At 46.4% G+C, this 27244-nt stretch overlaps 1 protein-coding gene across 6 annotated transcripts in view; it reads left to right on the forward strand.

Moving 5' to 3' along the window:
* CALN1 (calneuron 1) overlaps positions 1-27244 on the forward strand; it is a 636916-nt gene that overhangs the window by 305861 nt on the left and 303811 nt on the right. For all 6 annotated transcript variants that reach the window (XM_012449090.3, XM_012449087.3, XM_012449086.3 and 3 more), the window contains one exon: positions 9163-9306. In XM_012449090.3, coding sequence (XP_012304513.1) covers positions 9163-9306 — 144 coding nt within the window. The remainder of the gene's footprint in view (positions 1-9162; positions 9307-27244) is intronic.

Consider the following 27244-nt stretch of genomic DNA (forward strand, 5'->3'; position numbering starts at 1 on the left):
AGTTCATTGCAATATTGCCTTAACCCGTTTAGTGTTGCTATAAAGGAATACCTGAAGCTAGACACTTTATCTAAAAAAAAAAAAAAAGAGGTTTGCCGGGTGTGGCAGCTCCCACCTGTAATCCCAACACTTTGGGAGGCCGAGGCGGGCAGATCACCAGGTCAGCAGCTCAAGATCAGCCTGACCAACATGGTGAAACTCTGTCTCTAAGAAAAAAAAAAAAAGAGGTTTATTTGACTCATGGTTTTGCAGACTGTACAGGAATCATGGCACCAGCAACTGCTCGGCTTCTGGTTAGGGCCGCAGGCCGCTTCCACCCTTGGAGAAAGGCAAAGGGGAGCCAGTGTGTGCCAAGATCCCACAGTAAGAGAGGAAGCGAGACAGAGAAAGGGAGGTGCCAGGCTCTTCCCTTTTAACCAACTCTTGCTGGAGCGAACGGAGGACTCACACAACCCCTCCCCCTCCTCCCAGAGAGAGTATCCATCTGTTCATGAAGGATCTGCCCTCATGGCCCACACGCCTCCTATCAGGCTCCACCTCCAACACTGGAGATCAAATTTCTACATGAGATTTTGGGGAAAAACATCCAAACCATAGCATCGCCCTCGTGACGGTCTCAACTCTCATCTCTCGGTGCGTCTCGTTTCTCCACCTGCTGCGCAGCCAGAACTGCAGACATGCCCTCGTCTTGCCGCATTTTCCCACCTCTGCATGTCTGCCCTTCTCTTGACAGACTTGAGGTTTAAAAGATTCAGGCATAACCCCAATAGCCCTTCCACGGAGTTGTCCCTTCACCGTATGGGCTTCCGCGGGATGCTGTGTAGACTTGTGTTACCGCGCTTGCCATTCTTGTTGATGAACATCTGGCCGCCTCTCAGTCTCTTCAACTGTACCACACATTTCTTGCAGCCTGCAAAGTTCCTTCTTCTCCTTTTGAGATGGAGTCTCTGTGTCGCCATGCTGAAGTGCCGTGGTTTGGTCTCGGCTCACTGCAAACTTTGCCTTCCAAGTTCAAGCGATGCTCCTGCCTCAGCCTCCCAAGTAGCTGGGACTACAGGTGCGCACCACCTCACTTGGCTAATTTTTGTATTTTTATTAGAGACGGGGTTTTGCCATGTTGACCAGGATGGTCTCGATCTCTTGACCTTGCGATCTGCCCGCCACGGCCTCCCAAAGTGCTGGGATTCCAGGCGTGAGCCACCGCGCTCGGCCAGGAAGTTTCTTTTGCTGCCTATCTATCCTAGCACAGCACCTAACATATAAGTAAACAGCAGCTCTTTGTAGAATGAGTGGCTATATTAATCATCCGTAAATATTCATTTTGTTGCCTTTCTTAGGGAAGGTGAAACCCTTCTAAATCTCTTCTGTCACAGGCTTAGTTCCTGCCCAATTTCTTCTGCTGCATAAATAACTCCAGGTCTGTCTCTCACATTTTCCGGCTCATTTCCATTGCTTTTAAATGGTTGCCCTGCCTAGCCTTGCTGAGCTGTATCTCTCTTCAGTTCTGCGATGTCTCGATGACATGTATCAGCAGAACGCATCTTCTTTGTTAACAGAGCCATCGCTTTATGCGGCAAAGACCCGCATTCCTCCTGAAGATCTATTTCTGTGGAGAATAAGCAGATTTTGCATCGTACCCATACTGAGATAGGAGAAATTGTTCTTCATTACCAGTCTGAGGTGGCAAGTTAGTACTGTAAATTTCAGCTGATTCTTCAAAGCCAGAACATCAGCCAACAAATATCGGTGCTGGCTGGTGTCTGTGAGAAACGAGTCTGCTCCCTGTGATAGCTCTGCTTTTGCCGTTGTTTCTTCCTGGAATTGGCTGTGTCGTTAGGAAGCATCGTGGAGCTGAGGCCTGATTCTCAGAGGGCACTAGGTCCCAATGCAGGCGGTACCAGTGGTGGCTGCAGACATTTTTTAAGAAAAAAGAGGGCCTGGCGTGGTGGTTCCTGCCTGTAATCCCTGCACTTTGGGAGGCCGAGGTGGGTGGATCACCTGTGGTCAGGAGTTCAAGACCAGCCTTGCCAATATGGTGAAACCCCATCTCTACTAAAAATGCAAAACATTAGCGCGGTGTGGTGGCACGTGTCTGTAATCCCAGCTCCTCATTAGGCTGAGGCAGAAAATTCACTTGAACCCGGGAGGTGGAGGTTGCAGTGAGCTGGGGTCATGCCGTTGCAGTCCAGCCTGGGTGACAGAGTGAGACTCCGTCTTCCAAAAAATAGAAAAGAAAAAAAGAGTTACCAGCTCATACCTGTAGTCCCAGTACTTTGGGAGGCTGAGGCAGAAGGATTGCTTGAGGCTGGGAGTTCGAGACCAGCCTGGCCAACACAGTGAGACCCTGTCTCTACAAAATATTAAAAATAAAAAACTGGTTGAACATGGTGGTGTGTACTCAACAGGCCAAGGCAGGAGAGTCCCTTGAGCCCAGGAGCTCAAGGCTACAGTGAGCTGTCATGGCAGCACTGCACTTCAGCCTGGGCAACAGAGCAAGACTGTCTCAGAAAAAAAAGATTTTCCAGCAGAATGAGAAGTGAATCTCTTGGGCTGGAGAACACGATCATTTCTTTCCAAGTCCTTGCTTGACTCAAGACTCTCTACTTTCCTTTAGGGAGGAGAGGCTCAGATCCCTGTGGGAACACCGACTTTGATTCTGGGCTATTCCATATGCATGCAGAGACTGGAGTCCCTCGGATGACGCGTCTTACCATGTGTCCCTTCATGCTCCACACAATGACAGTTGGACAGGTTCCTACCTCCATTACAGACAGCATGGCTGTGGCTCACAGCGGCATCTTGGAGGTGGTTAAAATTGGCATACTAGTGTCTAACGTGCACGTTTCACGAGATGGAGGAGTCGAGTTTAATTAAAGACCAAAGGCGCAGTGTGCTCACGTAGCTCTGAAGCGCCAGAGACCGCAGTCCAAAGAGCGAATATATGTCAGTGAAAAGCGCACGGCGTTACCGGCTGTTCTTGAAAACTTGATCTGTCCTCAGTTCCCAAGGGTGGGAAAATGGCAAAGCCCTCTCAGCACTGCGAGCCGTCCTCCTAGAGCCAGGGGATCCTGCCTGCTGCAGTGTCTCTGTGGGTTATATGGGCATATTTGTCACACCCTGTTCTGCTATTAAACATAAAATGAGGCACATATCACATGTCTCTCCCAGAATGCCAGACCTGCTTCCTTCTTATAAGTTCTGGTTCGCCTGGGCTTTCCTTACCCTAGAAAGATGCGATCTCCAGAGGTTCCTATTATGGATTTCTAGTTTTGTATTTTTTTTCTCCTCTTTCTGCTATTTTGAAAAAAAAAAAAAGTTAGTGAGGTTTGTCCGCTTCTGCAGACAGACGCACACGCACACATACATGCACACACAGACACACACATAGACATGCAGACACATATGCACACAGAGACACACACAGACATGCACACACATATGCACACAGAGACACACACAGACATGCACACACAGACATGCAGACACACATGCACACACACACGTACACACAGACACACACACATACACACAGACATGCAGACACATGCACACACAGACACACACACGGACATGCACACACAGACATGCAGACACACATGCACACACAGACACACAGACATGCACACACAGACATGCAGACACACATGCACACACAGACACACACACGGACATGCACACACAGACATGCAGACACACATGCACACACATAGACACACAGACACACGTACACACAGACAAGCACACACAGACACACAGAAACGCACACCTGCACACACACAGACATGCACATGCCCAGACATGTACGCACACACAGACACACAGAGAAATGCACACATATGCACACAGGCACAGACACGCACACACACAGACATGCACATACACAGACACACACACATGCACACAGACACACATGCACACACACACGCACACACACACACACTGACATGAATTCTCTACCTGGCAGCTAGGAGCTCTCTATGCAAATAGAGAATAAAGAAGACCTGCATGCCACAGAAAATAGAACCCTGAGCTGAAGTGTGGCCAGCACTGTCCTGGGCTTGGTTGGAGGAGGCCAGCCTTGCTACAGGCTACAGACAGAGTAAACCACAGGCATGCAAGGCTTCGAAGGAGCAGGTCCCTTTAGAGCAGGGAAGTTCTGGAGTGACCTCTGACCTCCATCTGTGGTCTGACTCGGTAAATCCAGTAACCCCAAAGGTGGGGCAACTTGGAGGTCTGGAGACTCAGCTGTCGTGAGGCCTAGGGTCAGGCCTAGGGTCCTGGTGCACAGGCGGGCTTCTCGCGGCTGGAGCCCACAGCTGGTCACAGAAGGAATTCAGCATGCTGGATTGGTACTGATAATGAATTTACTGCTAACGTATGATCCTTACCCATCAGACACATCAGTCCTTCAGTAGTTAGCTAAGTGCCTCCTACAGTGGGCAGGGAACTAGGATGAAAGAATGGACCTCAGAAAAAGGTCCTCATTTCCAGGCCATGTTCTCAAACACCCCCCAACCAGGGCCATCTGGGGTGTCATCCAGTGTAAGGAGGTAGGTTGACGTTCAGCTGTAAGACCCAGGGCATACAGGGAGACCCCACAGGAACAGGACCAGGCCTGTCAGTGGAAGGGACCCACCCTGTCTAGCCATATCAGTGGCCCAGAGAGTTCAGGATTGAGTTAGAAGTAATGGGAAATGGAGATGATGCCTCGGGAAGGAGTGGTCCGGAGAACTAAGAGCAAGGCTTAGCTTACAGCTGGCTCTCCAGTGGCTACAGCTGCAGACCTTGTCATCCTCTGACATTCTGTCCTGTTGCATGGTATGTCCTGACCCCAGTGTAAACACCTGCTGCTTTAGAGGCTGGAAGGAGATCAGACCTAACCCACTTTTTCAGATGGGGAAATTGAGGCTGAGGGGGAAGCCTGCACCAGCTTGCAGGGCAGAGCTGGTGCTGACTGCCTCATGGACTGACTCTCACGCTGGGAGGCCCGGCCTCTGCATCCTCCCATCCTTGGCAATGGGGGATCTGAGCTCAGGGCCCCTGAGGCCATGTCCTCCACCCCAGTGTCCTTGGGCCTGGTGTACCATGACCTCAAGCTGAGCAGTGGCTCCAAGCTCCTCCCAGGGCACTTGGGACTTGGTAGGAAAACACGTGGCTGTTTTAGGTAAACGGGCATAGTTCGTTGATGAGAAAAGCTCAGAATGCAGACAAACGCCTTGATTCAGAATTTGAGTTGGACTAAACTTTGTTTCTATACCACTGATGGAAAGAAAGGGGAGGAGGTGTTGGACGGCAGATGAATAGAGTGTGTAAGAGAACACAAGCTTCTGTTCTTCACTTCGACACTTCAATGATGTCCGCAGATCCACAGGAAGAAGGACCGAGGGACCCGAGGGAGCCTCGTAGCCCACACAGCTCATTTCATGCATGAACACACTGAGGCCTCCAGGGTTTGGCCGCAGACCTAATTAGCTGATACGCCTGGCTGGGAGCCTGGGGTCCTGGTGCACAGGCTGGTCTTCTCGCTGCTGGAGCCCATGGTTTGTCACAGAAGGAATCCAGCATGCTAGATTCATACTGATAATGACTTTACTTCTAATATATGATCCTTACTCATTCAGACGCTTGGGTGTTTCAACAGCTCCCTGTCTAGCGCCTCCTACAGTGTGGGCAGGGAACGCGCTAAGATGAAAGAAGGGTAGGAGGTGCTTACCGCTCAAAAAAACAGCCAATCATAGTATTTCTAGATGGAGTATGCCGGATGTCACAAGAAAGGAATGAATGACCCACTGTGAACAGTCAGCAGAAAGGGAGATAACTTGGCTACGGTGAGCAAAGACAGTTTTGTGGAATCCGTGACCCCTGTTCGTGTTTCGCAGTGGACGAGTCCATCCAGACTTACTCCCAAAGTCCAAGAAAGTTGAGAGGTTGAAGAAGGAGGCTGACATATCTTGTTTCTCAGAAAGAAACATTTAATAGGGACACAGCTATGTCTGTGTCTTGTAGGGTGGTGAGACAAGATGGTGGATTCCCCCGGCCATCACCTACCAGACCCAGAACTTACATACCACAGGGAGGGAATGTGTGGGGCGATTGTAGGGAAAGGCAGGAATCTACCTAAGGGCAGGATGCATGGTAAGTACATGCTCTTACGCAGGGAACAGTAGATCAAATAGAAATCTAGGAAGCATTCCCAGAACTAGAGTTTATCAGAAGTCAGCATGGCAGATTAACATCCAAGATGGAGTCACTTTAGCCTCCACACTTGGCCTTGAAGGATGGTTATAATTTTGGGCAAGGAAAGAAGAAGGGAAGATGTTTCAGGCAAAACCACTGCATGGAATAGTGTAGCAATCTGAAAGGCAGCCCCCAAAGGTATCCTTGGAATTTATCAATGTTACCTTAGAGAAAGGTCTTTGAAGACGTGCTGAAGCTAAGGATACTGAGATGGGGAGATTATCTTGGATTATTTGAGTGGTCCCTAAATGTGAACACAAGTGTCCTTATAAGAGCAGGGCAGAGGGAGATTGACAGACAGAAGAGGAGAAGGTGGAGATTGGCGTGATGGGGCCACAAGCCAAGGAATGCTAGCAGCCTCTGGCAGCTGGAAGAGACAAATGGATTTCCCCAGAGAGTCTTCCCAGGGAGCACAGCTCTGCTGAAATCTTGATTGTGATCTAATGATGCTGACTTTGGAATTCTGGCCTCCAGACTGTGAAATAGATTTCTGTCATCTTAAGTCACCAAGTTTGGGGTAATGACCATGCCAGAAGCATGGTCAGATATTCAGTGAGGTAGTGAGTAAATGAGTCAGAGCCAAGTGGCTTGTATGCGTTTGAAGAGTGATAGAAAGTTTCTGCCTGCATCTTACATCCTGAGTGGAGTCTGGGGCCGAGTGGGAGAACCCCAGTGCTTAGTGGATCATTTGTATTTCTCTGTATTTATTAATGTTGTGCTTCTCACAACATTGATAGAAAGTCAATACTTGTTACATGGCATGGTGAATAATGGCAGCTGACATATCAGGGGTTGCACTGGGTTTACTGACAAGAAGTCAAGGCTGCTGTAGGTCTGGTATGCTCAGATACAATTAATGAACCTTTCATCTTCAAACTGTAACCTCCAATTCCTTGTGTTGTAAATCCAATCAGGACTGACAGCTGCAGTGGCTCTGGAGAAGGGGACTCTGGGTGGAATTTAGGGCAACTCAGGTTTAGGGGACAAGGAGAGGAGATTGTCTGCCACGTGAAACAGTCCTTACTGACCGCAGAGGCACGTTCTCTGCTGGCCCAGGGACAAAGTGATTAAAGGTGTCTTTTGAGTTTTCATGGTGTTCTTATTGACCTGAGGTTGTTTATAGCCACAAAACACCTGTAAACTAGGAGAATGAAATAAAAGTATCAGGACACTTAACTCTTGTCCTCCTGTGAGACTGAAAGAGCTTTCTGTACAGCTCCTACAGCAGCAGGGATCTGCAGTACGTCTGCAGAGGGGAACTGCATTCTCTGTTCCTCCCGAGGACTGCAGTTAAGGGGAGCTTTCTCCTCACAGCTGAGGCAAAAGCCTCGTCTTTGCTCAGAAAGTGTCCTTGGTTAACATGATCCTCTGCTGGGACCACTGTCTAATTGTGTGCCTCCTAGAGAGTCGGAGAATGCTCAGGCCCAACTGCCTCCTCCCTTCCTTCCTTCCTTTGTCTTTCTTTCTTCCTTCTTTTTCTCCTTCCTTTCTTCTTCCTCCCTCCCTCCCTCTCTTCCTTTCTCCCTCTCCCTCCCTTTCTCCTTCCCTCCCTTCCTTCCTTCCTCCCTTCCTCTCTTCCTTCCTTTGTTTTTCTTTCTTCCTTCTTTTTCTCCTTCCTTTCTTCTCCCTCCCTCCCTCCCTCTCTCCCTCCCTCTTTCCCTCCCTCCCTCCCTTTCTTCCTTTCTCCCTCCCTCCCTTTCTTCCTTTCTCCCTCCCTCCCTCCCTTTCTTCCTTTCTCCCTCCCTCCCTTTCTTCCTTTCTCCCTCCCTCCCTTTCTTCCTTTCTTCCTTTCTCCCTCCCTCCCTCTTCTTCCTTTCTCCCTCCCTCCCTCCCTCCCTCTCTCCCTCCCTCTTTCCCTCCCTCCCTCCCTTTCTTCCTTTCTCCCTCCCTCCCTTTCTTCCTTTCTTCCTTTCTCCCTCCCTCCCTCCCTTTCTTCCTTTCTCCCTCCCTCCCTTTCTTCCTTTCTCCCTCCCTCCCTTTCTTCCTTTCTTCCTTTCTCCCTCCCTCCCTTTCTTCCTTTCTTCCTTTCTCCCTCCCTCCCTTTCTTCCTTTCTCCCTCCCTCCCTTTCTTCCTTTCTCCCTCTCCCTCCCTTTCTTCCTTTCTCCCTCCCTCCCTTCCTCCTTTCCTTCCCTCCCTCCCTTCCTCCCTTCCTCCCTCCCTCCCTCTCTCCCTCCCTTCCTCCCTTCCTCCCTCCCTCCCTCCCTCCCTCCCTTCCTCCCTTCCTCCCTTCCTCCCTTCCTCCCTTCCTTCCTTCTTTCCTTCCTTCCTCTCTTCCTTCCTTTGTTTTTCTTTCTTCCTTCTTTTTCTCCTCCCTCCCTCCCTCCCTTCCTCCCTTCCTCCCTTCCTCCCTCTCTCCCACCCTCCCTCCCTTCCTCCCTCCCTCCCTCCCTCCCTTCCTCCCTTCCTCCCTTCCTCCCTTCCTTCTTCTCTTCCTTCCTTTGTTTTTCTTTCTTCCTTCTTTTTCTCCTCCCTTTCTTCTTTCTCCCTCTCTCCCTCCCTCCCTCCCTCCCTCTCTCCCTCCCTCCCTCCCTTTCTTCCTTTCTCCCTCCCTCCCTTTCTTCCTTTCTCCCTCCCTCCTTCCCTCTCCCTCCCTTTCTCCCTTCTTTTTTCTTTTTCCTCCATCCCTTCCTTTCTTCCACTCTCCCTTCCACCTTCCACTTTTTCTCTCTCCCATTCCTTTTCTTTCTCTTCCTTTCTCATTTTCCCTTCTCCTCTCCTCCCTTCCGTTTCCTTTTTTCTCTTTCCCTTTTCTTTGCTTCCTTTCTTTTTTTACATTCTCCTTCTGTCCTTCCTTTTATCTGATTAAAGAGTTTTAACAAATCACTGTAAAGCGGTTGGGAGTTCTCCGAAGACAGTCACCAATAACCACAGTGCAACAAAGCCAGCCGTGTGACCACTGGCCTTTCTTTGCTTTTCCCTTGTAGAAATCCGAGAGGCCTTTCGGGTTCTGGACCGGGATGGGAACGGCTTCATCTCCAAGCAGGAGCTGGGCATGGCCATGCGCTCTTTGGGGTACATGCCAAGCGAGGTGGAGCTGGCCATCATCATGCAGCGCTTGGACATGGACGGTAAGACCCGGAGACACACCCCCGTCTCATCACTGAGACCTTGGATTTATGCAGGGCCTTGCACGTTGAGTCCAGAGACTTGGGTTCCTGTCTTGGTTTCGGTTTGAGGAGCAGAAACTTGGACTAGAACAGGCTGTTTCAATAACTTTCTGTAGAGCTCTAGGAGCCTATAGAGATGGTTTCAGGACCATTCTAGGACGGGGTGAGGAAAGAGGCCTGGCTGCTGGAGCACTTACGGCACCTTCTTTCTCCCCTCCTCCTCCTTCTTGTTCTTCTCCTCCTCCTCCTCCTCCTCCTCTTCCTCCTCCTTCTTCCTCTCCTTCCTCTTCCTCCTCCTCCTTTAAATAACAGTTTTATTGATCTAGAATTCACATACTCTAAGATTCACACATTTAAAGTCCACAATTAGGGGTGTTTAGTGGATGCTTTGTAGATGTCATGCAGATCTAAGCTGAGCTCCAAGCTAGAAGCAGAAAGGAATCGGGGCAGTGAGTTCACCAAAACCCCTCAAACAGGAACCCTAAGCTCTTGCCTGGACTAGAGCCAGGGCTTGCGCTCTTGGGCTAACCGTCAGTGTCTCTGGCTGCATCACACTCAGGAAAAGTAGACCAGCGCGGGGCTGCAGGGGACAGCCAGCCAAGTTCAGACAGACACGGGCAAACGTAGCTGGAAGGAGGACGTGAAACAGACAGGTGACTGCCCCGCAGTAGAAGGGAGTGCAGCTGAGGCAGGTGGAGGGCAGGGAGAGGCTGGGGGAGCAGTGCGGCACAGCGCGGGAGTGTAGCCCCAGGGTAGCCAGATGAGAGTCACAGACCCGTGCAACAAATACCGCAGTGGATTTTAGCTGGAAGCCATCATCCTCATCACACTCACGCAGGACTGGAAAGCCAAGCACCACGTGTTCTCACCTTTTTTTTTTTGCCATGACAGGTCTATTTTAACATTTTTATCTTATTTTAATTTTTATTTTTTAAATTGTATTTTATTTTAGATTCTGAGATACCCGTGCACGTTCTCACTTATAAGTGGGAGCTGCATGATGGAACATATGAACACGTGGTCGGGGGCAGCACACACCGGGGCCTGCTGGGGTTGGAGTGGGGCGGGAGAGCGTCAGGAGGAATAGCTAACGGGTGCTGGGCTTCATACCCAGTGAGGGGTTGATGTGTGCAGCAGACCACCACGGCACACGTTTACCCACGTAACAAACCTGCACATCTGCATGCGGACCACACAACTTAAAAGTTGAAGGAAAAAAAAAACATCTTCATCACTCCAAAAAGGAACCCCACATCTCGTAGCCATCACCTCCCCATTCCCCTGTCCCCCGAAGCCCTAGGCTCACAGGTTGTACATCCCTTTGGTGAGCTGGGGATTCTCATCCACCAGCTTGGACTTGAGGCCTTTCCTGTTGGCCAGGGAATCACCCAGTGATTCTCTGCTTCTCATACACCGACATTTCCTATGCAGCCTACAAAACAAATCCTAGACTTAATCCTGGGCCAGTCACCATCCCCACTCCTGCCCAGCAGACTGACGGAAGGGGCTTCCAGGAAGAAAACTGCATTATCTTCCTGCCCTACCCCGCAAGCCCACATCCTGCACGCTGCCTCACTTCCTCCACGTTCTTTGGGAAGGTCTAACCCAAGGACACCATAACCTGCAGGCTTAGGAGCCTTCTAAGCTGGAGGTGCTGTGTCGTTCCCGTTGTCACTGCCTTTCATCTGGATATTCCCATTGTCCAGATCTGTTCAGAGGCTTCACTCTCAGCCTCCCTTTTTTTTTTTTTTTTTTTTTTTTTTTGGTTTTTCTCAACTTCCATCTTCTCCAAAGTTTCCGAGAGACGACCTTCAGCTTATTCTCCAGTGACTGTGGCGGCCCTCCGACGAGCCCACGCCCTTCTTAGTAGAATCCCGTCTTTGGATTGAGGAATCCAAAAACTTGAAGTCTCTTAAACCGAATCCCAGATGCCTGAGCCTCGATGAGCTCTTTGAACAATGTCATAAGGCCCAAAGGGACTCCAGGCTCTCATGGAATCAGGGAGGATTTTCAATAATCTAGAAATGTCCCCATGAACTGGAGTCTGATGAGAGAATGTGAAAACAAGCAAAAACTTGGGGCTGAGGATGCTTAATTCTTTTTAAAAACTTTTTAAATTAAAATTAAAAAGCACCCTGTTTTCTACCCAACTCTCTCCCCCAATTGGCCCAGCAATCCTAAGTTGGTTCACATCTTCAAGTAGCTACTGAAGAAGCGAAGTGTTTCAGTTAAGGCTTTGGAAGAAGCTCCATAACTACAGCCCTAACATCTGGTCCTGGCCACCGGTGTCTACACTCTGAGCCTCTCGTCTTGATTCAGCAAGCAAGCACTACGCCCCTTCAGAGGCCACGACTGCTCCACCCGGTCACCTAGACACTCTCTGCTGCGCCTCACACGCGGCCAGGACCTCACCTGCTGAATGAGTTTGAAGTCATGGCTGACTAGCTTCGTGCCACCCTCAAATTCATTGACAGCGTCGGCCAGGGTATTGATAGCCAGGTGGCTGGTGAGCTCCTCCAGGAGGAGTAGGTAGGGGTTCTGCCAGGTCAGCCAGGCCAGACTAGTTCACAGATGTGTGCCATGCATGCCACAATCCACTTTATAACATTTTCTTTTTCTTTTTTTTTGTTTTGAGACGGAGTCTCGCTCTGTCACCCAGGCTGGAGAGCAATGGCGCGATCTCGCCTCCTGGGTTCAAATGATTCTCCTGCCTCAGCCTCCCAAGTAGCTGGGACTACAGGTGTGCGCCACCACGCCTGGCTAATTTTTTGTATTTTTAGTAGAGGCGAGGTTTCACCGTGTTAGCCAGGATGGTCTCGATCTCCTGACCTCGTGATCCATCCGCCTCAGCCTCCCAAAGTGCTGGGATTACAGGCGTGAGCCACCGCACCCGGCAGATTTTAGAACATTTTCATTGCTTAAAAAAGAAACCTCGCACCTGTTAGCCATCGTCTCTCAATCCCCGTATTTCCCTGAGTCGTACGCGAGCCCTTCTCTACTTTCCGTCTCTAGAGTTGCTTCTGCTGGACATTTCCTACACGTGGAATCATAGAATTTGCCTTCCTTTGTGACTAGCTTTTTGCACTTACTATCGTGTTTTCAAGGCTCACCCGTGTTGTAGCATTTATCATGACTTCATTTCTTTTGATGGCCGTATTCCTATTCTACTATATGGACGTCACAGCTTGTTTTCTGCCTGTTTCTATTTACTGAGTTCCTGCATACAACCTCGCTGGAAAAAAAATATAACCTTGTGTTTTTTTTTTTTTTATTTGTGACAGATTCTCACTCTATCTGTCGCCCAGGCTGGAGTGCAGTGGCACCATCTTGGCTCACTGCAACCTCCATCTCCCAGACTTAAGTGATTCTCCTGCCTCAGCCTCCTGAGTAGCTGGGATTACAGACGTGCACCACCATGCCCGACTAATTTTTGTATTTTCAGTAGAGACGGGGTTTCACCACGTTAGCCAGGCTGGTCTCAAACTTCTGAGCTCAAGTGATGTGCCTGCCTCATCCTCCCAAAGTGCTGGGATTACAGGCATGAGCCACCGCACCTGGCCCTCACGATGTTTAAAAAGCTTTGAAAAATGACTGCATTTGATAATCTGTAAGGTTTTTCCCTACTCTAAAATTCCAAGTTTTATCCCAAACCAGCTAGATCCTGCCTTAGATAAAGGTCCAGGAAAGAGGCTTCTTGTTTTGTTTTGTAACACACACTCTTCCCTTTGAAAAGCAGCTTAATTCTAGGCATCGGGCACAGACGTTGGGCTTTTGGCATGCCCAAACAGCATGAAGTGTAGACCAAGAAACGATAACAGGAGATGGGCAGAAAGTCTCTTTGGAGGAATAGAGCAGGGTCTCTAAGGAGAAGCTTGCTTGGCCTGCAAGCTAGTGGCAAGAGCGTGGTTCCCGCCTGTCATCTTCCTGGACTTGTTGGGAGGATGGTAATAAGGGTGACCATATGGTGAATGGACCCGAGGGCCACCTGCCAAGTGCAGCTGTAGACATTTATTTTCTGGTTCAGGATAGAGGTGTTTTATCCAGGGTATTCAGCTGTATGAGCGGTTCCCGGCTTGTCCTGCCAATTCTGATTGATGGTGGTGACTCACCTTATCTTGCTAGGCCTGATTTGACCTTACTTTATATTTTAGAGGAATTTCTGAAAAGCTGGAGCAAAGCACAGATTTTACAGCAAGATCTCACTTCTGGTGACTTCCATCATTTTTTCAGATATACAATTGCAGGAAAAAAACTTTCCTCCTTAAAATAAGAAAAGTCTGGATCTACACCTCTGTTTCTGGAACTAAGAAGGCTTTGGGTCTTTGATTCTGCTCACACAACTCTTGTAATAAAACGTAGTCAATCACTGCTGTAATCCCAGCACTTTGGGAGGCCGCAGCGGGCTGATCATCTGAGGTTAGGAGTTCGAGACCAGCCTGACCAACATGGTGAAATCTTGTCTCTACTACAAAAATACAAAAAAAATTAGCCAGGCATGGAAGCCCGTGCCTGTAATCTCAGCTACTCAGGAGGCTGAGGCACAAGAATCACTTGAACCCAGGAGGCAGAGGTTGCAGTGAGATTAGATCACGCCACTGCACTCCAGCCTGGGTGACAAAGCAAGACTCCATGTCAAAAAAAAAAAACCTAGTCAAATGGAGTAAATGTGAATGGAATTAGCAATTTCTTTATACATGGGCTGGGCTCATACTTCTTATGGAGAGTTATTCCTAGTTATGTCCAGAAGTTATTCTTATAATTGTGGGAGAGTTATTCCTATAAGATTTAAGGATCTTGCTGGGTGCCCTGGCCCACACTTGTAATCCCAGAACTTTGGGAGGCCAAGGTGGGATGATCACTTAAGGCCAGAAATTTGAGACCAGTCTGGGCAACTTAATAAGACCCCTGTCTTCACAAAAATAGAAAAAATTAGCTAGTCATGGTGGCGCACATCTGTAATCCCAGCTACTTGGGAGGCTGAGGCAGGAGGATTGCTGGAGCCTAGGAGTTCAAGACTGTAGTGAGCTATGATTACAACACTGCCCTCCAGCCCCGGTAACAGAACTACACCCTTATCTCTTAAAAAAAACAAAAATGAAAAAAATTAAAAAAAAGATTTAAGCATCTTCAGTCCCAAGTTCATGCTTATTTTTATATCCTCTCATCCTCTCCCAGTTCATGGGGGAATTTTTAGATTATTGCAAATCCTCCCTGCTTCCCTGAGAGCTTGGAGTCCCTTAGGGCCTTCTGATACTGTTCAAAGAGCTCATTGAGGCTCAGGCATCTGGGATGTGGTTTAAGAGATTTCAAGTTTCGCCAATTTATTTGGAAGTCATCACACTCAGCTACCAACGCTGAAAGCAGAACTCAGGAGCAAACCTTGCAGCGAATTTCTATTCGTTCCTTTAACAAAAACTCAAGTCATCAACTATTTCCCAGTGACCCATCAGGTAAAAGCACATTTATTTATTTCTGAAGCTCAGCTTCCTTGAAGTTTTGTTTTGTTGCCTACAAAAGATTTAGTACAAAATTCATGAAAATAACGCAGCAGTGTAGGCTACAGGAATTGCCTCCACAAAAATGTATACAATCCCTAAGTGTGAGAAGAGCTAAGCGAAAAATGCCCAGTCTGAGGTTGAAGTGTGTGTCTTGAAGGTGTTTTGCAAATCTCACTCGGCCAGTGAGTGAAGCTTCTCAGGTGCCAGGTTCTGGTTAGGGACGGAATGACCGCATTTCATTGTCCTTCTCTTAATGGGGCCTTTCGAGCTGTTCTGTTAAGGAAAAAAACCCAGGTTCTAATTATATCCTTCCTTCCTCGCTTCTGTAACTGGGGATCCTCCAGAGATTCCAGCCTACCTAATTAAGTTTCGCTTTGGTGTGGAACATGTGGAATGGCAGAGATTTTTATTAGGTTGGTGCAAAAGTAATCGCGCCAAACTAATATGTGGATGACGCCAAAGAAAGAAAGTAAAAAAGCAGGAGTGTTTGGGGCAGGGCTTAGTACTCTTCACTGTAGGGTGGCTGTGCCTCCCATCCCATACCAGCCTGTATCAGGCAGCAGCGGGAGGGATGGCAATGGTGCCTCCATCCATCCCAGCTGCCTGTGATTAGAAGCGGGTCTGGCCCACACACCAATCTTCTTTCTCTGGGGTCCCTGCCGCTTTGCCCAATGGTGAGGTCATACCTTCGGCATGAGGCCCGGCTGGGATTAGCCTGGGTTTGTCTGTGTAACCCAAGTTGACACATGAGGTTTTCATTAGGTGGCTCATTGGGAGGGGGGTGCCTCACCGGCTGCTCATGGAACAGTCATCTCCCTGGATTAGGGGTCTCGCCTGGATTTCCTGGACACAGATCCAGCCAGACATTTCCAGAAGACAGAATGGAAGGCAGGAGGGTCTGAGACTGCACACCTGGCCTGTTGCCAGTTTGTCCGCAGTGGTGGGACTGTGTGTGTGTGTGTGTGTGTGTGTGTGTGTGTGTGTGTGTGTGTGTCAAATGGGCCGAACTGCTCACAGTTATTTTATTTTTTATAGAGACAGGGTCTTGCTCTGTTACCCAAGCTGGAGGGCAGTGTGCAATCACTGCTCAGTGCAGCCTCAAGCTCCTGGTTTCAAGCTGTCCTCCCACCTTAGCCTCCTAAATGGCTGGGACTACAGGCATGTGCCACCCCACCCAGCTAGGTTTTTTATTATTCTTTGCAGAGACGAGGCCTCACTCTGTTGCCCAGGCTGGTCTCAAACTCCTGGCCTCAAGGGATCCTCCTGCCTTGGCCTCCCAAAGTGCTGGGATTACAGACGTGAGACACTGTGCCTAGCCTGAACTATTCAGAGTTAAATAAACAAAAAGCCCAAACTTCTGCCCAATGCCTGGGATCTCCTCTTTGGCTCATCACTGCAAAAGTTATTTCTTGGAACTTTAACTCAGATCGTTGTTCCCCTGTGGTCAGTGTTCCATTTCTCTTTCATCAGCCTCTGCAGCTAAGGTGACTTTTACCAAGTACCGGTTGAGGACCAAGATTCACCTTTCCTGGACCCTTTTTTTTTTCTTGCCAGGATTTCTCCATCAGCCCCAGTTCTGGAGGCCTGCAGCTCTTTTCCAGCAGGCTCCTCGAGACTGTTAAGCCCAATTCCCAAGGTATCCTTTGCATGTCAGGAGCCAACTTCTCTCCTGTGCATCTTATTAGTTATGTATCATCCTTGGATTAGTTGATAAAATGGTCACTCAAAGGCCAGGTGCAGCGGCTCATGCCTGTAATCCCAGCACTTTGGGAGGCTGAGGCAGGCCGATCATTTGAGGTCAGGAGTTTGAGACCAGCCTGGCCAATATGGTGAAACTCTGTCTCTACTTAAAATACAAAAATTAGCCGGGCCTGGTGGCTCAAGCCTTTAATCCCAGATGCTCAGCAGGCTGAGGTAGGAGAATCGCTTGAACCTGGAAGTTTGAGGTTGCAGCTAGCCAAGATCATGCCATTGCATTCCAGCCTGGGCATCCCAGTGACACTCCATCTCAAAAAAAAAAAAAAACAAAAAGTCATTCAAAAAATTGTCTCCAAAGCTGTATTTTGTTTATTTATTTACTTATTTTTTTGTAGACACGGGGTCTCACTTTGTTGCCCAGGCTGGTCTTAAACTTCTGGCTTCAAGTGATTCTCCCACCTTCACTTCCCAAAGTGCTGGGATTACAGGCATGCGCCATCACACACAGCCAAAGCGGAATTATAGAAGCCAGTTGAGAAGAATGGCTTCTTGGAAGTCACTGTGGGCTGTGCTAGACCCTATGTGCTCCCCGTTAGCTCTGTAGTCCCCAGAGCAGCTGTTACTTCAGCGCTTCCTGTACCATTTACTGGGGAATAAAGGCTTGGTATCCTCAAGGCCTAAGGGATGTATTTGACTGCTTTCTGCATTTTCGGTGCGTTCCACAACCACACTGCTAGGTCATCTGGAGCGAATCCGGCTAGCTTTGCAAATGGTTTCCTGAAACAGTCAAACCAGGAAACATTCTCGGCAACACAAGGGTCCTTGTACCAGTCCTGCTCATGTTTCCTAAGGCAATTCTCTCTTCTTCCAAGCCACGCTCACCTCTCCTCTGAGAGAACAAAGATCCTTCTTTCAAAAAACTGAAGATCTTGCCCTCTTCCTCCTTCGTTTACCTTCTGCTCCTCAAAGATGTAGAATCCGGTGCAATTCCAGCAAATGTGTTGGAGTTTGGAAATTCGTTCTCATTTCTCAACACGTTTGTAATTTTTTTTCAAGGTTCGCCACTGCCTGGATAGGTGAATTTGATCCGGTTCAGTTCAATTGAAAAAGGATTTTTTGGGGGCCATTATGTGTGAACTTGCTTATTTTTATGGTTGGCAAGATTCACTCTTGGTGTGTTTTGAGACAGGCTGCTGAGCTGCGTAAGAACAAAATCACGGCCTGAGTCTCGTGAAAGAGAGTTGGTGGTGTCCTCGTTGTCAGCCCTAGTGTCCCCACCATTCCCTTTTCAATTACCCATTCACTAAGAGTATTTATCCTGTGCTGATGAGTCATGTTAATGTGACTGTTCTGTTTTCATTTCCGATCTCGTAGGAGACAGAAAAGGTGTAGAGTTTTTATAATGCCAAGCAGTGCTTGCTTCCAGTTCACCTTCAGACACACCGGTGTGCTGGTCGGAATGCTCTGGAGCTTGCATTCGGTCTCTTTGGTGAGTTAGAACACACACTTCTTTCCTGTGCATGAGGCAAGACGCTCACCCACAGATGACCAGAAAATGGAACGACCTGGTGAGAGGGGAAGGCAGGTAGAGATTTTCAGCCTAAAGCAGAGTTTCCCAAACCTGATTGCACATCAGAAACACATGGGGAGTGTGTTAAAACCAAAAACAGGGCCAGGTGCAGAGGTCAGGAGTTCGAGACCAGCCTGGGAAACATAGTGAGCCTCCCCCCGTTTCTACCAAAACACACACCACCCCCCCCCCCCCCACACACACACACAATAGCTGGGCATGGTGGCATGCATCTGTGAGCCCAGCTACCTAGGAGGCTGAGAAAGGAGGATTGTTTGAGTCTGGGAGGTAGAGGCTGCAGTGAGCTATGATTGTATCATTGCACTCCAGCCTGGGCAACAGCATGAAACTCTGTCTCTAAAAAAGAAAAACAGAAGAAAACAAAACAGATTGATAGAATCAGAATCTCCAAGGACCCAAGGCTAGAGCCTGGGAGCCTGTAGTCTCTATTTTTTTTTAGATAGAGTCTTGCTTTGCTGTCCAGGCTAGAGTGCAGTGGCATGATCTCAGTTCACTACAACCTCTGCCTCCCCAGCTCAAGCGATTCTTGAGCCTCAGCCTCCCGCCTCCCCAGAGGCTGGAATTCGTTTTGCCTCCTGGGCTCAAGCAATCCTCCTGCCTCAGCCGCTCGAGTTGCCAGGACTACTGGCATGCCTTGTCACCATGCCTGGCTAATTTTTACTTTTTATTATTTGTGGCAATGAAGTTTTGCTATGTTGCCCAGGCTGGTGTAGAACTTCTAGCCTGAAGCAGTCTCCTACCTTGGCCTCCCAAAGTGCTGGGGTTACAGGCATGAGCTACCATGCTTAGCCCAGAATTTTCCTTTTACCAAGATTCCCAGGTGTTTCATATACACATTGAAGTCAAAGATACCCTGGTCTGGGGCACACTTTGACAGATGGAAAGCAAACCCAATTATGTTTCCTTCCTTGAGGGTCTCTAGAGAGTGAAGCCCTTCCCTAGTCTCCTGCAGGGAACTCAGTGCCTGGAGATTTGTAAGTTTACAAATGATGTAATTCATAAAGCGACGAGTGTTGGTGAACAACAGCTAAAGAAAAACGTCTCTGCAAATGCTTGCATTTGTGAATAGCATAATTGGCATTAAACTCTTGTATTCCACTCTGTGTTAGTCAATTACGGCTGCATGCTTTTGATCTTACTGTGGCAAGTTTTAACTGGGAAATTAATGATAAATAACACTTATGTAATGCTCACCAGGGCCCCAGTAATAACACTGGATAACAATAATACTAGCGTATGCATGCAGAGTTTTCATCATGTGCCAAAGACTGTTCTAAGCACTTTATTTATTAACTTACTTAGTCCTCACAAAAGCCACAAGTGCTAACTGTGATGATGCTCATTTTGTAGATGAGAAATACGAAGTACCAAGGTTTCAAGAAGCTTGCACAGGTCCTGCTACTAGTAAGAGTCATATGACTGTAAAATCTTAACCAGATAGCTTTTAAATACAATATTCTTTTTGTAATTTTAGTGAATATACATCACTGAGGGTGACAACAAGGCATTGAAACTCTAACTGAACACACACACACACACACACACACACACACACACACACACACACCCGAATCATAAATACCTTGGTATTTCAAACCTATATGTGAATGTTTTGGCTTCCAATTGCTTTCCAGAATTGTTTCTAGAAACAGGGGGTCCTGATGAGGTTACCTTTGGTTGGATGAAAGACGCTAGCCACTCTCCAGAATATCCTTCTATGAGAGCAGAGGATGTGAATTGAAGTCAGTCTTTGCGTTTCTCATTGTTTTGGTGAAGGGAGAGTTCTTTAGACTTGCTTGGGACACAGAACGGTAGTGGAAGATCATGACAATTCCTCTCCACCATTCCTATCTCCCTAAGCAAGTCCGTCCTCTCCAGCACGCCCGGAAAGGGATGCCATCTCAATCTTACTGACATTGACCATGTTGGATTCAAGTTTCAGCCAATGACCAGTAGGCTCTTTGAGTCCTTTCTAGCTATTCCAGCCAATATATTAAAATAAAAGTTCCAGTATATGCAACTGTTTCCGTAAGAGTAGCCTCATCCAAAATTAGTCTGTCTTCTTTGGTGTAACACCCTAGTTACACCTGTTCCCCGGATATATGCTGATATAAATGGGTATAAATGGGTAACATCTTGCAACTCTGTGTTCTTTCACATCAGACCTAGAATGTTTCCTCTGGGATACGCCAGTCTGATTCTAGCTGAGTAGCTGGAATTACAGTTGCATGCCACCATGCCCAGCTAATTTTTTGTTTTTTAGTAGAGATGGGGTTTTGCCGCTTTGGCCAGGTTGGCCTTGAACTCCTGGCCTCAAGTGATCCTCCTGCCTCGGCCTTCCAAAGTGCTGGGATTACGAGTAGCTGGAATTACAGGTGTGCACCACCACGCCTGGCTAATTTTTGTATTTTTAGTAGAGACAGGGATTTGCCATGTTGTCCAGGTTAGAGACAAGGAAACCGGGTGGGAGTAGGCCTTGAAGAAACGCATCCCCTATCAAGGCAACCGCCTTAGCTGTGTTGATTACAGGTCTTCGAGTTGATCCTGTCTGAGCTGTCAGAGAGGACGTAAGGGAGACTTGGGTAATCAGTTTTCTAAATCCATCTAAAAAGTTCCTGTTCTGAATCTCAGGTCCCACTCCTTTTCAATCAGGACCTGAAATTTCACATAAGAGATTTGATGAGTCTGTGATTTCAGCTTATAATTTCACAGAGCTCACAGTTAAATTTGGCATCTTCCCTGCAGGGTTATAAGAAAGAAGTGATTATTTTAGGTCCACCATAGAAGCACTCTAGTTCTCTGTGACTTGAGCTGAGAGTTTAAAGGTCTGAGCTTGTATGTTCTTTCGAGGGTGTTCAGAAGCAGCCATCCCAGCTGGCAGTCCTGACTGGCATCGTCGTTACCATAAAGGTCAAACCGTGAAGCCACTTAGGTCTTCCAGAGCCTTGCTTTCAATAATTATTTTATCCCAAGAAACCACAGATGACATTTAATTAATCATGATGCTAACACACGCTGCAGATAGTAGTGTCCTCTTCTCCACGGGCCAGGAGGTCAGCACTGCATTTAAGGTTAGAGGCAAGCAAACCGATCTCAGAATCCTACTTTGGAAGTTTGTTTTCTCCCTGATCTGAAGGTACTGTGCCATCTTGAATGCAGAAACCGTGCTGGATTCCTAGAAGTGAGATTACTATGTGAAACAGAGGAAGTTGCTAAAATTCTTCATGCTGAATAACATTTTCTTAGGGAATGCTTACCAAAAGAAATGTGTGAGAATGCCTGTCTTAGGACGTTCTGACCAATACTGAGTATTATAATTTTTAAAAATCATAAGTCATAGGACAGTGAAAAGTGGCAACTCATTTTGCTTTCACTAGTATGTGAGAGGAAGAATTTTTTAACATATTGATTGGTTATCCATTTTTTCCCCTTTGCAGTTTGCCTGCTTTGTTTTCAGATCTGTTTCAGTAAGGATAGGCGAAGTTATGCTGCAGTAACAAACATACCCCCAAATAGCAGTGGCTTAAAGCCACAAAATTCAAGCTCTCACTCAGACTGTGTGTTCACTGTGAGTTGGTTGGGTCTTTTCTCCGTGTCATCCTCACTCAAGAGTTTTAGCAGAAAGAGACTCTGGCCCGTCTCTGCTTCAGTGTTAGCTAAGGAAGGGGAAAGAGATCCGGGGAATCACACTGTGATTCTTAAGGGTCTTGTCACTTCTATTCACATTTCACTGGCTAAAGCAAGTCACATGGCCATGACTGTTATCAAAGGGCATTGAGAAGTACAACCAACTATATGTCCAGAAGGGAGTAAACTGGAAATCTGTGCTGAACAACACTAATGAGAACTTACAGTTTTAGGCTTCTCCTTTTTTTTATTGGAATACCATATTCATTGCAAAAGTTCCATCTCAGGGAAAGTTCTTAGAAGTACCCTGAAGAGGGGTGGAACACAATTATGATGGGAGGATTTATACATTCCTTTCCATTTGATCAAGTGGACAAAATGCAGTAACAGAATTTGAATGACACTGAATGTGTGTGTATTAGTGTGTATGTGTGCACGCATGCATGTGATATAAATTTTGCACCCTTAGAAAGACAATAGCTTTCTTTTTAAGTGATTCTGGAACATTAAATAAAACATGACTATGTATTAGTCTACAAAGACAGCCTAATTAAATCCCAAAGAACAAGTATTATAGGCACATTCTTTGACTACAAGACAATAAGCCAGAAATTAATAACAAAAGTTTCATTAAGAATGCCACCCACTTGGAAATTTAAAAATTAAAACCCAAAAACCTTTCAGTCTCGTGAAGAGATCCAAGCGCCCATTCTTTGAAAAAGAAAAGCAACAAATTCACAAACAGCATACTCAATGAAGAAGGAAAGCATTACCACTAAAACAAACTAGATATGAAAGTAAACGTGGGAGACTTTAAAAAAGAACGCTTGATACGGTTTCCTATTAATGCACTTGAATATCTACATGAAATGGACATTTTTCTGGAAAAATGTAAATTATTGAAATCGGTTCAAGCTGGAGTCGATAGTCTAAATCAGAAGTTGCATACTTGCAGCCTATCAGCCAACTACAGCTTGTAGCCATGTTATATTTGGCCCATACACCATTTTATAAAGCAGAAATCTCACATTAAAAATATACATTTCTCCCGTTAAAATACTGGAGAATTTGGCAAGACTAGCCCTACATTCCTTCATCGCAATAATTTGGTGGCGTTGAGTGGCTGTCCCCTCTGGGTGAGGCATACGCCACAGCCTCCCCTGTTCATTAGTGTTTTATCCCTGTCTATACCCTTTTGATGGACTGGCTTGGTCTCTGTGGGCTTTGGAGTTTTCAACCCTAGCTATATGAACCAGCAATAAAGGAATCTTTTACCATTGTATTTTCATTCCTCAGTTCCCTTAATTATAGGGAATTAATTTTTCCAGTCTTTAATTTTATTTATTATGAATACATATTAGTTGTACATATTTATGGGGTACATGTGAGATTTTGATACAAGCATACAACGTGTGATGATCAAATCAGGGAAATTTGGGTATCCATCACCTAAAACATTCATGATTTCTTTGTGATAGGAACATGCCAGTTGCACTCTTTTAGTTATTTTGAAATATACATTAAGTTAGTGGGTTTTTTTGTTTGTTTGTTGTTTGAAATGGTGTCTCACTCTGTCACCCAGGCTGGAGTGTAGTGGCGAGATCTCAGCTCACTGCAACCTCTGCCTCCTGGGTTCCAGCAATTCTCCTGCCCCAACCTCCTGAGTAGCTGGGATTATAGACGTGCACCATCACACCCGGCTAAGTTTTGTAGGTTTAGTGGAGACGGGGTCTCATCATGTTGACCAGGCTGGTCTCAAACTCCTGACCTCAGGTGATCTGCCCACTGCGGCCTCCAGAACTGCTGGGATTACAGGTGTGAGCCACCATTGCTGGCCAAGAAATTACTATTAATAATAATCACCGTGTTGTGCTCCTGAACACCAGATCTTATTCCTTCTAAAAAACTGTATTTTCTACCCATTAGCCTTCTCATCTTATCCCCCACTCCCACTCCCCGTCCCAGCCCCCGTAACCATCATTCTACTCTCTGTGAGTTCGGTATGTTGTTTTAAGCTCCCATAGATAAGTGAGAACATGCGGTATTTGTCTTTCTGCACTTGGCTTCTTTCACTTAATGTAACGCCCTCCAGTTCAACCCATGTTGTTGCAAGAAAAAGGATTTCCTTCCTTATATGGCTGAATAATATTCCATTGTGTAAATGTGCCAATTTTTACGTATGTTCGTTGCGGCACTGTTTACAATAGCAAAGACCTGGAACCAACCCAAATGCCCATCGGTGATAGAGTGGACAAGGAAAATGTGGCACATATACACCATGGAATACTATGCAGCTGTGAAAAATGATGAGTTCATGTCCTTTGTAGGGACATGGATGAATCTGGAAACCATCATTCTCAGCAAACTGACACAAGAACACAAAATCAAACACCACATGTTCTCACTCAAAGGTGGGTGTTGAACAATGAGAACACGTGGACACAGGGAGGGGAGCATCACACACTGGGGTCTGTTGTGGGGGCTATGGGAAGGACAGAGGGTGGGTGGGGAGGTCGGGGAGGGATAACGTGGGGAGAAATGCCAGATACAGGTGACAGGGGGATGGAGACAGCAAACCACACTGCCATGTGCGTACCTATGCAACAATCCTGCATGATCTGCGCATGTACCCCAGAACCTAAAGTACAATAAAAAAAAAAAGAGGCAAAAAAATAAAAAACCCGTTCATCCATTGATGGACACTTGGCTGGATTCCATGTCTTAGCTACTGTGAATAATGGCGGTGTAAACATGGGAGTGCAGATTAGGGAATTGACGTTTTTGTGGGTTTTCATTGCGTATTTGTTACCATTAGTAGCTCCTTCAATAGATTATTTATTTTATATTAATTCTTTATTATTTAATAATTAAGGCAACCAGGATGGGAAATTAGACCCTGAGAAATGCCTCAGTAATATCTCCCACATTTTGATAGATGGTTTTGATGTTTACATTATAATATTTTATTGTATTTTTAAAATTCCCTCTGCTGCTTTATAAATTTCATAGGAAAGTATCTTATAATTTAATTTCTGAGTCACTGGAATTTTTAAGTTCCTAGTTTACATTTTAATTTTCTTTTATTTGAGATGGAGTCTTGCTCTGTCACCCAGGCTGGAGTGCAGTGGCAGAATCTCCGCTCACTGCAACCTCCACCTCCCGGGTTCAAGCGATTCTCCTGCCTCAGCCTCCCGAGTAGCTGGGACTATACACACGTGCCACTGTTCCTGGCTATGTTTTGTATTTTTTTAGTGGGGACAGGGTTTTGCCTTGTTGGCCGGGCTGGTCTTGAACTCCTGACCTCAGGTGATCCACTTGCCTCAGCCTCCCAAAGTGCTGGGATTACAGGCGTGAGCCAATTTTCTATTTTCATTGCGTTGTGGAAAGTAAGTACAACCTGATATTTGCTAAGATTTTTCTCTGTAACCAAAAATAAGATGAACTTTTATAACGGTGTTGGCTCCATGCTCCAAGGCTTTTTGTATGTGTATAGAAGTTATCTTGGATTACCCAGTGCTCCGTAGCCCTATTTTTGGTTCCTTTAATTTGTCCAAGATAAATTATTGTGATGTACTGATGTTGTTACTTCCTGGATTTACTTCCAACAGTTTTTATTTTAACTTTCAATGCTCTGCCCTCATAGTAGATTTCACCTTTTATCAGTGCACATGTTCTTTAAGTGCTTTTGAGTCCTGTTGATTTTTGCCACGTAACCTTTCCGCTTGTGTTTGTGTAACATTTACCGTGATGTGCAGCGGTCACTGGAGCTGTTCACAGTTATTCAGCGTCTTCTCCTTCCAGGAATAAGGTACATGGTGCCCTCCCGTTTGCTGGGATTTTGTTAGGGGTGAAACCTTTACCCAATATATGTCATTGTGTTATAATTTTTAATTATTCTGAGAGCCTTTTTATCGGTACACTTAGCCTATTTATATTATTTTTACAACATTAAGGTTGAGATTTAATTCCGTCATTTTGTTGTGCGGGGGTTCTCCTGTGAACCTACTATTAAGTTATTCTTTTGTGACTACGGTCTTGTTTCTATTTTTGATATTATCCGCTCAGCTGCTTGGAAGGTAGATACCTTACTTTTATTCTCTTTACTGATGGCCATAAAGCTTTTTGTGAGCTTCTCTCTAACAGCTAACATCAGTTACAAATGAATAATACCTTTTTTATGGAAGATAATAAATCGAATGTTATCTCTTTCTCTTTCCTATACTTTGCTCATTTTAATATATGGTGGTGATAAATATGCTCCTCCCATTTTTTACAACTTTTATTCTTTTCAATTTAAACAATATTACCGGTGTTAGAACAATATTAGAAGCACATATCTTGCCTGTATATTTAGCTGTCTATAGTGCTTACACCTAGCCGTATTTTACTTGTTTTCTCTTTCTTATTTTTAATTAATATATATTTGTTCCTGCATAAACATTCCCAAATTTCGTTGTTAAGTTTTTTTCAGGAAGTTTACTTCAAGCTTTAATCCTCTTAGTATTATAAATCTAAGAATATCTTTCACACATATTCACACAAATTTGAGGATATCTTAGCACACATAAACAACTGGGTTAGATATAAAATTCTTGGACTATAACCCTTTCCTTCCTTCCTTCCTTTTTTTCTTTCTCTCTCTCTTTCTTTCTTTCTTTTCTTTCTTTCTCCTCTCCTTCCCTCCCTCCCTCCCTTCCTCCCTTCCTTCCTTCTTTCCCCCTCCTTCCTTCCTTCTTCCTCTTTTCTTCCTTTCTCTCTTCTTTCTCCTCCCTTCCTCCCTTTCCATTCTTTCTTCCTTCCTATTTCTTTTATTTTCTCCCTTCCTCCCTTCCCTCTCTCCCTCCCCTCCTTCCTTCCTTCCTCCCTCCCTCCCTCCCTCCCTTCCTTCCTTCCTCCCTCCCCTCCTTCCTCCCTCCCCTCCTTCCTCCCTTCCTCCCTCCCTCCCTCCCTTCTTCCCTTCCTCCCTCCCTCCCTCCCTTCCTTCCTTCCTTCCTTCTCACTCTGTCTCCCAGGCTGGTGTGCGAAGGCATGATCTCAGCTCGCTGCAACCTATGCCTCCTGGGTTCAAGCAATTTTTGTGCCTCAGCCTCTTGAGTACCTGGGATTACATACGAGCACCACCACACCCAGCTAATTTTTGTATTTTCAGTAGAGATGGGGTTTCAACATGTTGGCCAGGCTGGTCTCGAACTCCCGACGTCAGGCGATCTGCCTGCCTGGGCCTCCCTAAGTGCTGGGATTACAGATGTGAGCCACCCTACTTGGCATATAACTTTTTTCTTTTAAAGGTCTGTGATTGCTCCTTCATTATCGGTGGGGTTGAATGTTGTTGTCTGTGATAACCCGCTTTTCCTTCCTTGTGGCTTAGGATGTAATCATGATCCAGAAAGTTTGAAAATGTCACCAGTTCCTGTTCATCTCTGTGCTGTAGTTGTGGTGGTGCTTTGTGTCACTGTCATGTTGTTGTTGTGGTTCCTTGGAATAT

This window comes from Aotus nancymaae, unplaced genomic scaffold (assembly GCF_030222135.1).
Source record: "Aotus nancymaae isolate 86718 unplaced genomic scaffold, 86718_ANA_hifiasm-v0.15.2.pri h1tg000012l, whole genome shotgun sequence".
Taxonomy (NCBI): Eukaryota; Metazoa; Chordata; class Mammalia; order Primates; family Aotidae; genus Aotus; species Aotus nancymaae.